The sequence below is a fragment of the Astatotilapia calliptera genome, chromosome 14 (genome assembly GCF_964374335.1).
Source record: "Astatotilapia calliptera chromosome 14, fAstCal68.1, whole genome shotgun sequence".
Classification (NCBI taxonomy): Eukaryota; Metazoa; Chordata; class Actinopteri; order Cichliformes; family Cichlidae; genus Astatotilapia; species Astatotilapia calliptera.
Window position 1 is genome coordinate 16226152 of NC_137435.1, and position 12126 is coordinate 16238277.

At 42.1% G+C, this 12126-nt stretch overlaps 1 protein-coding gene across 1 annotated transcript in view; it reads right to left on the reverse strand.

The window, feature by feature from the left end:
* Positions 1 to 360: 360 nt before the first annotated feature.
* ttc9b (tetratricopeptide repeat domain 9B) overlaps positions 361 to 12126 on the reverse strand; it is a 39513-nt gene continuing 27747 nt past the window's right edge. Inside the window, exons 2-3 of the mRNA XM_026191954.2 lie at positions 7068 to 7250; positions 361 to 4994 (exon numbers count right to left, since the gene is read on the reverse strand). Of these exons, the coding sequence (XP_026047739.1) occupies positions 4900 to 4994; positions 7068 to 7250 (278 nt within the window). The 3' untranslated portion in view covers positions 361 to 4899. The remainder of the gene's footprint in view (positions 4995 to 7067; positions 7251 to 12126) is intronic.

Consider the following 12126-nt stretch of genomic DNA (forward strand, 5'->3'; position numbering starts at 1 on the left):
CGTCTTGTTGTCCTCATACATGTCCTACACCACCCTAATATATGTGTCTTCCATGTCTGACGACCTCACTATTACCACAGTTACTCTCTTGGCACACTATCATTTTTTTCTTTAGATCCAGAAAGGCACAAAGCATCTCCTTCTGATCTTCTTTATACTTTTAAATGCTTTTCTTCAACCTTACTAGACCTTATTTGTCATGAACTTCTCTTCAGCTCAGCTTCACGGTCTGTTTGTCTTCTGCGTCCACATGTTACTACACATGGCTACATTTCATTTACAAATTATTACCTTTTCCAGAGTCCTACCTGTGTAGTTTTATCTGAAATTAGATGAAGTCACAACCACACAACAGCAACATTCCTCTTTGTTTGAAACTTTATTCATAATCTTCATTTACCAATCAATAGTGCATTCCCAGGCTAGCAGTTCAGTAAAACCAGTGATGGAGGCCTGTTGGATGTCTGAAAGTTGAAAGGGGAAAAAGAGAAAGGCCTCTTGGCAGCGAGGAGAGACAAAAACACAGTTTTAGCCTGGACACCCCAGCCTTGTGTCCCTTCAGGTAGGATGGAGGCCTGCAGCTTTGAGAAGCAGCTCTGGTCCAAGTTCCTCAGAGTGTCATCCACGCCTGTGTTTACTGCTCGTCTCGCTGTTCAGAAACAGAATAGTTGGGTGAACCGTCAGTCAGACAGTCAAAGGGCGTTGCACATACTCCGAGCTGTTTCTGTATCCCTCGACTTGAAGGACATCAACAGAAATACCAACAAATACAGACACAGTCACAAAGCAGCTCAGTGAAGGAGCTGTAGTTAAATTCTCTTTTCTATCTCTTGCTTTTCTTTGCCGCTGATAAAGTAATTTAGTGAAGTAAAGCTTTTCACAACCATAAAACTTTCCATTTTTCTGTTTTTTTGTACATTTGTATCATATATTCACAAAAACTACTTTGACATTTGACAAACATTTACCTTAAATGACATCAAAGTAAAAATAGCCAAAATAAAGTAACACAGCCAGTATTTTTTTTTTCACTTTCCCGTCTCTCTTTTTTGTTGTGCTTTTTGTTAGTTTTCAAAGCTACACAGACGCAGAGATCCGGCGTCTCCGTCTCCATTTGCACAGACAGCATGTTGTCAGGTTATGCTTACGATAACAGCCTCCGAGTCAGCTTGGTCATTAATCAAGGAAACCAATCAGCTAGAAACAATCCTGTTTTATGTGCAGCTAGGAATCCCTAGACGGTCGTAGTACAGTAGTACAAGTTGAGCAAGAATGACTTAGCACTGCAAGACAAAAACAAGATGGAAGGGGGAGGGGGGGGGGGCTGGTGCCGTGGAGAGCGGACCACGGGAGGAGACCGATCCTCGAGGGGACCCCTGGGTGAGGGGACTCGGCCAAGGTAGTTATGGAGATGGCGCTTGCAGGTGCCGTTCCTTGCTGTTGTGGTGATTTATCTCCAAGAGAGAGCATAAAGGAGGAGCAAGGAAAGCTTCTGCATTCAGTGTTTTCATCCTAATTAACCCCAGAGCTGCACGACACCAATACAAATCAAATGTTTCACACTTTGCAGCAGCGTTGCTGATCGTGGCACTAATTCAGAGATGGAGTCTTAAACAGAACCTTAAACTTAATCAGACAATTTCCCACAACATGTGGACAAAAATATGTGGACAGCCTTGCATGTAAATGTTTATATTTTTTATAATTATGACATAAATTCTGCATCTATGTCGAAGTAGTGCTGTGCTCTGCTGCGAATTCTGGTATCGATCCGATACCAAGTAAATACAGGGCCAGTATTGCAGATACCAATACTGATATCGATCGTTTTAGCCTATAAAGGCAGCTTATTTGGGCTAAAGCGGTGTGTTGTGATTTATGAGATGGATCATTGTCACTTTGCAAATTCCAAACACATTTTAATGACCACTAAATCACCTTGCAGCCTTTCAGGTATTTTGAAACTGTGTTTGTTGGAGAGCTGGAATGTAAATGTGGTCGTCTCTAAAGCACTTTGGTTCAACTTCTGTTGTTTAAATGTGCTTCAGGCTGTAAATAAAATAGATGTGATAGTCAGCACGAAAAGGCTCAGACATTTTTTATAGTGCATGTTTAAGGTGTATGTTTTAATCTCCCAAAAAATAATTATTTGTTAGGCTATTTACTGAAAAGGAGAGAAACAAAGTATCGATCCTTTACCAATAACAGCACTGGTATCAATACTTGGATTCATCCGCTCACCTTTGTGTCTATGTGCTTTCTATCTAACATTCACACGCTGATGTGCACACTAGAGAGCAACTTGGGATTTGGTGTGCTGACTAGAGTAGGCAGAGATTGAACCACTAATTTTTCAATTAGTGAATGACCTGTTCTACCTCTTGAGCCACAGCCATGTTTATGCTTATGTGATCACTTTTGCCTGCGTTCCTCAGAGAGGTTTATATTGTGCACGTCTGATTGGCTTTTTCATGATCTGGTGCACGCTGCTGCTACATTTCTTATTCTACAGCTTGCACAACAATGCAGACCGAGACCTCGCTTTCATCCAACGCCTCGTCGGCTGTGAGCCAGGCCTTGTCGTCGCCCAACATCATTAATGATCTCGTGGCTGAATGGGAGCAAACTCAGGCTGCAGATTAATGCTCAGGTGTCCACACACTTTTTCTAAGTGCAGTGTATGATGATAAATAAGCTCAAAACTTGCTTTTTGCTGCCAATTTAGAGGTGCAGCTGCTTTAGTGGGGCTGATGATGGCCTACTTCTCCCTCCACCGGAGCCTCTCAGTTTCATGCCGGTCTCTCCAGCGCGTGGTGCCGTCTCTCCAGAGTCCCATTGACACACTTAGGTCCCTATTTACCTCATAGCAGGTCAATGAAATAAACGGGGAAAGGGGGGGGGGGCTCACCCAACGCCGTTATTTGACTTGATTTCCTCCTCAGCCTCTTAAGCAGTGGACTAATCAGTTATTTTAGTCGAGGCAGAAGGTGACCCTAATTTTGAAGAAGTATTTCATACCTATTCTGCTGCTGTGATCACAGTCTGTCGCCACCTTCTGTGTTTATAAAGGGCAGAATGGATAAAACAGAGGTATACGCAAACAGTTGAGTGGCAGCATGCCATGACAGAAAGCAATAGAGCAGATATAATCCCAATCCCAAAACATCTGAAGCAACGCTCTGGAGCCGCATGTTACATGCAGGAGGTGGGCTTGCACATGATAAGGAGGAAACTGGGTTTTCACGGGATATTTTAGGTCATGCTCTCACAAAAGATAAATCCAGCCTTCTGCAGAACAGAGCAGGCAGATTTAAGCCTGTGGTAAAGCTATTATAAAAAGCCACATATCAATGATTCAGCTTCACACGTCACAAGATAAGTTTGACAGCTTGTAATGGATATCCACAAACCAGATCGTCTGCAATGCTAATGTTGTGTGTTATCTGCCCGGCACAGGTGTTTTAATCTATCAACATACAGTAAACTGTAAGCAGGAGAAATCTCAAATGACTCACTCTAGTGCTCCAAGACGGCAGTCTGCACCATCAGGCCAGATGTGTGTGTGTGTGTGTGTGTGTGTGTGTGTGTGTGTGCGTTTTCCCTGCACTAACACTGCCCAGAGTCTCCGTGGTGGTTTATGGATGTCTGGGAAGCCTCAGCATTAGTGATAAAAGGATAAAAGTGTCTCTCTCTCTCTCTCTCTCTGAAAAAAATTTCTCGTGGATCTCCATCTAGCCAGTGGCAGCTGATGGAAGTCTGATCTCACTGGCTATTTTCCGTTGTGACATCATTAACAGGAGAACAGAGGATGGTGGAATTGATGAGAAGGAGCGAGGGAGCGAGGGAGGGGCTTCGACAGTCTCAACAACAGTAACACGACACACGACCCAGGAGGGGGTTCGGACAACAGATTCAAGACACACCAGTTTGCACGAAAGTACATCAGGCAACGGAATGAACCGCTTGGAGAATTTAGGCTCTTTGCTGCACACACAGATGCTATTAACCACCGATTGTTCACTACTGAGTATGACAGCAAATTAAAAAAGCCTAATATGGGGTTTTAAACACTTGAATTAGCCCTTAAATTCAAAAAACAGTCAAGAAACTGAGATAGAAGGGATCTAGGAAAGAAAAATCCAGACAGAAAAGTGATAGATTAAGCACGGAGGCAGGCTTTTTTTTTCTACTTGTTATATTAGTCCATCTCAGAGTCTGGGTAAGTGGCCTGAGTGAGACCTGGTGGGTTAGGATGTACAATCAAATCGGGATGTGGTCTTGGCATGTGTCTCATACACATATACACCGCCTCACCGCACCCATTTTTATTCTCCAAACCTGTTTCACACACTTCCACACGCATCCCTGCCCTCCTCCCGGTGTGGTCGAGCTTCCCGAGACCCCCCAAATTCTCCTCGAGAGTTCAGAATAAAACGGAGAGAAAAAGAGAGCGCGAGAGAGCAGAAACAAAATGCTTTCCATGTTTTTTAAACATCTGCTGAATCACGCAGATGTCTGTCTGTCATGTGTATGGGCTGAAGCTTCGTTTTGACTCCACCACAATGATGGGTTTGTATGAGTATATATTACAGCTTCTTCCATGTATTTTCATGATATTTCTTTTTTTTTTTTAAAGTTTCCTTGCTGACTGCGTCGAGGGAGAGGAACCACAGCACCTGAGGGAGAAAGAGGGAGAAGAAGAGGGAGAGGAAGAAGGAAGAGGGTGGGTCGCAGACAGCGCTTGATATGTGTTTGTCTGTAACAGGCAGGTGATTGCGTCTCTTCTGACAGGGCTGCCATCAGGAGGAGTCAACAGGGGAGGAAGAGAAAGTGGAGAGTGGGAGGTACAACTTGTAGGATGAAAGGTCAGAGGGTTCAGGAGGGGGGAAAGGTCGAAGGTTAGCCCTGGGTCTCCTTGCCGCTGTCTCGTTCCCGTTGTCCACTCTTGCTCATCTTCATCTCTGTCAGCTGGATGTATCGGAGCACGTTGGTGTCTGCAGAGAGAAAATGGGACGACAGGTCATCGGTGGATGCTCTGAGCACTGGCAGCAGAGCAGTCGGTTGCCCCTTTCTTACTTAAGTTTAGCAAACTGAGTAAAAGACGTGCTACAGCAGAAAGGTAAACAATGTAGAGAAAAGAGCTACAGGCTTTTACTTTAGTCAGCTGTAACTGCTCATCGATGACGAGAAAGAACCCTGACCTCTCACCTTTTGACACTTTCCTATTGGATAAAGTTCTCCAAACAATTCAAGTTTATCCAGATTTGACCTTCAACCTTTTGTCATTTTGTCATATGAGACATTTGGCTCAAACTTGGTCATGATTATCATTTTAGTTCTCATTTTGAGTTCTCAAATTGTTGGTAATCCCAGATTTACAAGGTGAATTGAAAACTTTCGTGTTCCTGGAATATATCGATTGAGCAAAGGCATTAAAAAGTCTGTTTCCCAAAGTGAAAACGATCTATTTCCTCCTATTTTAGAAAAATATCCTTCCAAATGTATCCACAGCAAAAATTCATACAAAAATCTACTAGAGCTCCTAATGCCACGTGTCCTACAGCTGGCACGTAATGAACACAGAGGTGCACACCTGCATGTGCACACTCACTCTTTGATATTAAAAAAAAGGAGCTGCATTTGCTGCCAAGCATGTTGCCTCTGTTGCATGTGCTTCTCATACTATGATTTAGTCAAGAAAGTGGCCCCTCTAGCATTTTCCTGAGACGGCATATTTGCTTAATTCTTTTTTTCTTTTTTTTTTGTGTCCTGTTTGGATCTTTAGCCATCAGAATTGTTGTCTTAAGGCCAAGAAAGATGCCAAGCGGATATTTACTTAATTCTTACTGTCTCTGGTTACATTTTTCGGGTTTTATTCTTGGTTAATATGTTTTCTGGTATCTGAAGATCAGAGTCTTGTGTTGGCTTTTATCATTATCATAACACATGCTAGTTTTGGTTTGTAGCTCCCCCCCCTGTTTTGTTTTGATAGTGGTCTCTTGTGTTTCCATCCTCCTTCTGAAGTACTGTGGATTTAGTTTGAGTCTCCTTTTCATGGCCCTTGTTATTTTGAACACTACCATCATCAGCAGCCAAAAAAAAGCTGTGAGTCTCCATTTGGGTTTGCTGTGCTGTCCACATGTACATGAGTATTTCTGGAAAACCTATAGAGTCAGGGGAGTGGAAGATTTTCAAATGTGGACAAAGAAAAAGATTTCTTTTAATATCAAAGGTGTGAGACTTCACCTACTTTTCTGATGTCAGACTGTGGGTTGCAATGTCTGTGGACCTACTTTTGTCATGATTCATGTGAAGAAAGATATTTTTCAAAATGAAATATGTACGTGTGGACGAAGCCTGTGAACATCTGCACATGTGTCTTTGCTGTTTAGACTGGTTTCCTGTGGCTTTTGCATCTGGATCCTAAACATTAGACATAAAATGTATTCATAAAACAAATCTGCCCCTCTTGCCTTTCAAATAAACAGACTATAAAACACAATGTGCTGCTTACACATATCACTTATGTACTTTACTTAATTCATTTACACTAAAGTAATTTAATACTGGCCGTCTGCAGTATAATTTATCATGAAAGCATACTGATGTAAAATATGGAGCAGTTCTAATACAAGTGTAGCTGTGCTTTTGAACTTTTTGGAAATGTGCATAGTCAAAGCAAACATGCAAAACAGGAAGTCTTTTAAAGTCTGTACAGTAATACAGGTTTTAGAAACACAGAGAGCATCTTTTTAGTTTCTGCTCAGCACTCTCGGAACAAAAGGCTTTAGTTATCACTCAGTTTGTAACATAACAAATAAAATCTAGCAGGAGAACTGTACCAATTATGCTTTTTGATTTTTCCTGTCATAAATGTTGACGCTAATATTAAACATGCCTCAAGTTTCAGATCATGAGACAACTGGATGACCTGATAAGCTGCACTAAGGTCAGAGTACATCAATTTAAATATGGAGCTACAGGTGAGCACATTGTTTCACCATCAGAGAAGATCTTGTACCTCAAGGCTGCTTTGTAAATGTATAAATACACTGGGTCATTCTCACCTGTGGGTTCGCGGTTTTTGGCGTCACGCAGGTAGCGTAGGGCACATTCGTAATCACCCAGGTGATAGAAGGCGATGCCGGCTCGGTACATGGCCTTGAAGTGGTCTCTCTGGTGGCTCAGGACCTTCAGACAGTACTCCTTCACTCTCTCATAGTTTACCAGCTCGGACTGCAACAGACAAGCTGTGAGGAGGAAGACAGGAACTAGTTAGTGGTTCATAAACATTTTCTGCCTTAGTTTGTCCAACCAAACACATTTTGTCTCGTTGAGAGAAGATTAAACCACATGTGTGTCCCCCGAGTGAAAAAGAAAGACGGGGAGATTTTGCTGACATCTTACTCTGTTCCTTTTAATAGAGCCACAATGAAATTTATCCTGCACACTGCTTCCTCGGGGCGGACTATAAATAGCCGGTTCTAATGTCTCACAGTGTAGAGAAGACACAAAAAGTCGTCCAAGCAGTTTGAGCCCTGGGGCAGGAGAGCAGCATCGCTGAGCTCGACATGCAAAATACAAGAACATGGGGAAAAAAATGCACTGATCGCTACGAGGAAGCTTTCGACTTGTTCCTTTAACTTTTTATGTTGTTTCTAAATCTTGAGGGCCGCAGGAAAACAAAAGAAGGGCAGAAAGTGAGTGCATTAAAGTCAGCAAGCTGAAAACAGCAGTAAAGTGGAACGCTTGAGAAAAGGACTATAGTAATCTATCCCACAGATTGCAACAGCAATTCTCTGCAGCTCTGAGATCAGAATAACATCATTAGCAAAGACACACGGACAAAAATCACACACATATACACACACAGCTTTTAGTCCACCAAAGCTTTTAAACGCCTGCTGATTGCTCAGATATTTGATCACTCAAACAATTCCTCTGGTGGTCACAACCACTCGCGGTTTCACTTCCTCCCTCCCCCCCCACCCCATCACTCCTTCCCTCTCTGCCAGTGTCTTAATCTATCTGATGATAGATCAAAAGTGATTTCCTTCTGTCTCTCGTTGTGCTTCCACAGTCATATCTGCCTCAGCACTCCCTCCCTGATCCAGCTCCTTTTTAACCTCCCCATCCTGCCCCTTTCCTCCGAGCCCTTGACACGCAGACAGCTCTGTGAATAACATGAGTCATGGACTGTTAGCCGGGAGGCAGGGTGAGTCAGGAGTAAGTGATGGAGAGAGAGGGGAGGAAGAGATGATGCATGAGTAGGAAAGGTGAGGCCTATGGGAGTCATAGGGCGAGGATTAGGAGGGGGAGCGTGTTAAAAGCAGCCAGTGGCCCTTAAACTACTATTTGTGTGTGAGACAAAAAGCTGAAGCCGCAGGGTCTGAGGGTTTTGTGAAATGTGTGGCACTAATGGAAATCCGTCATTTACACACACACACACACACACACACACACACACACACACACACACACACACACACACACACACACACACACACACACACACACACACACACACACGTCACCCATCACCAACACAAATTGCAAAACACTAAATAATTCATTGTGGATATCAGGGGACGAACAAATTCAATAACAATCGATTTGTTTTTGGTATTTAGTGGTTGAATTTGCACGTGTCTGGTAGGTGCTTTGCAGGCTTCTCCAACCTTAAAGGAAATCCGTTTTAACCCCAACACAAAAACTGAAAAGAAAAATAGCAATTCGAATAGGTTCATCAACTGCTACTACAAGTAGATCAAACATAAATGACATCAAAGCATTTTGCTTCCTTTTATCCCTGTCCAATGGCATCCTGTTATTTGGAGTTTTATTTAATCAAGGCTCAAGAAAGTCACTTGGATGCAGCCACCATGCTGCAGACTGTCTGAAGACTGAAGAAGTCACTTGGATGAGTGACGAAACGTTTCTCCCACTGAAAACGCTGCATCCAGATGAACAGAATCAACTTTTGGGGAACAGGAAAATGTATTTCTGTATTAAAAATGGTAGTGCAGGCTCACTGACCATGATTACCTTCACATGTAGTCACAACCCCAGGCCCAGTGTAACACACAGATCCTTGTCATTCAGATGTATAAAATCAATCCAAGTATATTCTTTCTTTCTTCAACACAGCAAATAGCAGACGTTTTAACTTGTCGTAAGAACACTTTAAATATTAACCTCCCAGGACCTGCCGTCCACATATGTGGACATTACATTTTGGGTTGTCTAGACCAAACTACAAAATTTTGCCCTACAAGGGCCTGATATCCACTTACAAAGACATTACACTGCCACTGTTGTATCAAAATTTAAAGTGAATGTCCTCATAGGGAGATCAGAAAAATTAAAAATGCATGCAATGAACGAGTTTGGGTCTTAGGAGGTTAAGGAATTTAATAGAGGATACACTAGAGCTTCCTTTAAAATGAGATATTTTTAATGGAGCAAACTATAACACACAGTTTTAGTTTAATCTTTCTTTATCAAATTTTGTGTTTGTTCAGTAATTGTGTTGGGATTTTTATTTGGGTTTAGCTTATGCTTACCTCCCTTACACCATCTTGTTTAATCTTGTCTTCATCAGTGTTAATCATTTCCTGTGCAGTTACTTCCTGTTTTATTTTGACAGTAATAAAGGTCTCCTGAAGGTTGTATTTCATTTTACGTCCTTTGTATCACTTGTCATGATTAGTTTCAGCTTTCTTGTTCCCCATCTGTTTTCGATTCCCTTGATTACCCTCAGTGTGTCTGTGTGTCCGTGCATCGTCCGAAACCCCGTCTTTGTCAGAGAGTTTGTTCAACTTTTTTTTTCTTTTGGCAAGTTTTGGATTCTGATCGATATCTTTGTTCCATGAAATAACATTTTTATTCACCAAGTCCTTCATTTCTTTCTTATCTTCCAGCTTTATGATCATTTACTTTACAGTTCCAACCTCTGTTAAAGGGATTTTTTCCCTGGTGGTTCTCATTTTTGCATGAAACTCATTACAATCACATCTGGGGCAACATGCACATTGTGTGGGTCCGTCTTCTGGACATTATGCCCCTGATTTAATCCTGGTTCTCTGTTTAGTTCATTATTTTGTAGTTTAGGTTTTTGTTTATTACAAACTATTATGAGCCTTTAGTTCTTGTTATACTTTTGTTTATGTTTGCATTTGTAGAGTTATTAGTCTCCTCTTCTGTTAAATCTTTTATTCACTTATTTTTGCTCTGTCTTTGTGTTTAGTTTTACTTCCCTCCTGTGTCACTGTCTCCAACTACATCATTACACTCTCCAGTATCTATTTTTTTCCTCTCTCCTGATTAGCCAATAAATAGTATTTTGATTTTATTTCTTTGGTTGCAGTTTGCCCTTTGAATGATTCATCTTGCTCCCCTCCCACCCTCTTCTGTGTGATTCCCCTTCCTACATTTAAGTCCTTATTTCATGCACCACAACACATCACATCACATTTTCAAGACAGACACCTTTCTTTCACCTCATGACATTGAATTCGACACCACCATTTGCCAATTTTATTTGCTTTCATGTAACAAGGAAGTGAAAATCTTGGACCCACACAAGCACATTAACCTAGCTTGTCTTTCAGTGATGGGAACACTTAGGCAAGCAATGGGGAGAACATGCAACCACCACACGGCAGAGCTCAGGAGCCTCTTACTGTGAGGCAACAGTGCTAACCAGTGAGCCACCATGCTGCGCTGATGAGCTCACGTATCACACATGCATCCTGGCATTTTTTACAAGAATTCAACCTTTGTTATGCACAGCTGCTGCAGAAACCTGAAGATACTCCAGCTGGAAGAGTGTCAACATCCTGCACATTAGAAATGAATGGTGATGATAGACTAGGGTTCATATTAATGCCACATATAAATATTTTACTGAGCTGAAAATTCAGGAATCGTTTTTTTAGTCCCACCAGCACTAATACTTTTTTTTCGAGGTTCTTTTTCGTGGACGAGGTTCTTTTACAGCGTGAATGTGATCTTATGTCGATTTGACCCAACTACCATGTGTACGTTGCAAGTTTGAGATGAACACTTTCCCCTAGGCACATATGCTTTTCATTCTTGCATGCAAAGTACAGTAGTACTTTGCATGCAGTAGATGTGCAAATGTCTGTACGGGCTAGCAACTAGCCATGAAATGAATGGAAAATCTCCAATAGCTCATCTTCCTGTTTTTACTGTTGGTCCTGCCCCAAACACATCTGGCCAATAAGTGGACTGAACACTCTAATGGGGCTTATAGTGATGCATTTTGGTCAACACGGATCTACAAGCTTACAAACTCATTAGCAAACTCTTTTGGACCAGCATAAACAAACTATAGCTGTAAAAACAAAACCCACCCTCAGACAACCTGGTGGCACATGTAGATCCTGGGTGGGTTTTGCAGTTTTCCAGCTGTCAGCCAGCTGCTTGAGTTGTATTTCCTGAATAAAAGCCGATATATACATGAGATAAAGTGTAATAATTATCCATGATTAGACACACTCGCGTTTACACACACCTTAATAAGAAAAAAAAAACCCAGAAGAACAACCCTCTTCTTCTCACTAAGACTCATGACTCAGCTTAGAGCAGGGCAGTGAGGTCGAAGCCGTTGATCATAAGTCAGCTCAGCTTGTTACAGTGACGGTCACCTTAGACGCCCTCCACCTCTCCTGCACAACTTTCCAGATGCTCCACCCCTCTGTTTGTTTTTACAACTGTTTGGCTACAGCAAGACTACTCTCATCCCTCCACCATCCATCCATCACTGCCCTGCAGCTGTGGGCATGAGCTGAGCTTTCAGGGGGATTCAGTTACAGTCCATAATAGCTTAATGGGTGACGCAGTTAGAGTTCACAGGCACTGACACCCTCAGATACACAATCTACACACTTCCAGTGCATGGAGCATTTACAAATGGCACAAACACACAATGAAGAGAGTGCAGAAGTGGGTGTGAACAGGAGGGTGATTTAAACTTGAAGACACAGCTAACACAAAAACAGACTCATCAGCACAAAATTTCAAATGACACAGGTCAAGAGAAAGATACATGACTGTACAAATACACACAGACACACAAAAGCAGCGTGCATAAGTGATGACTGG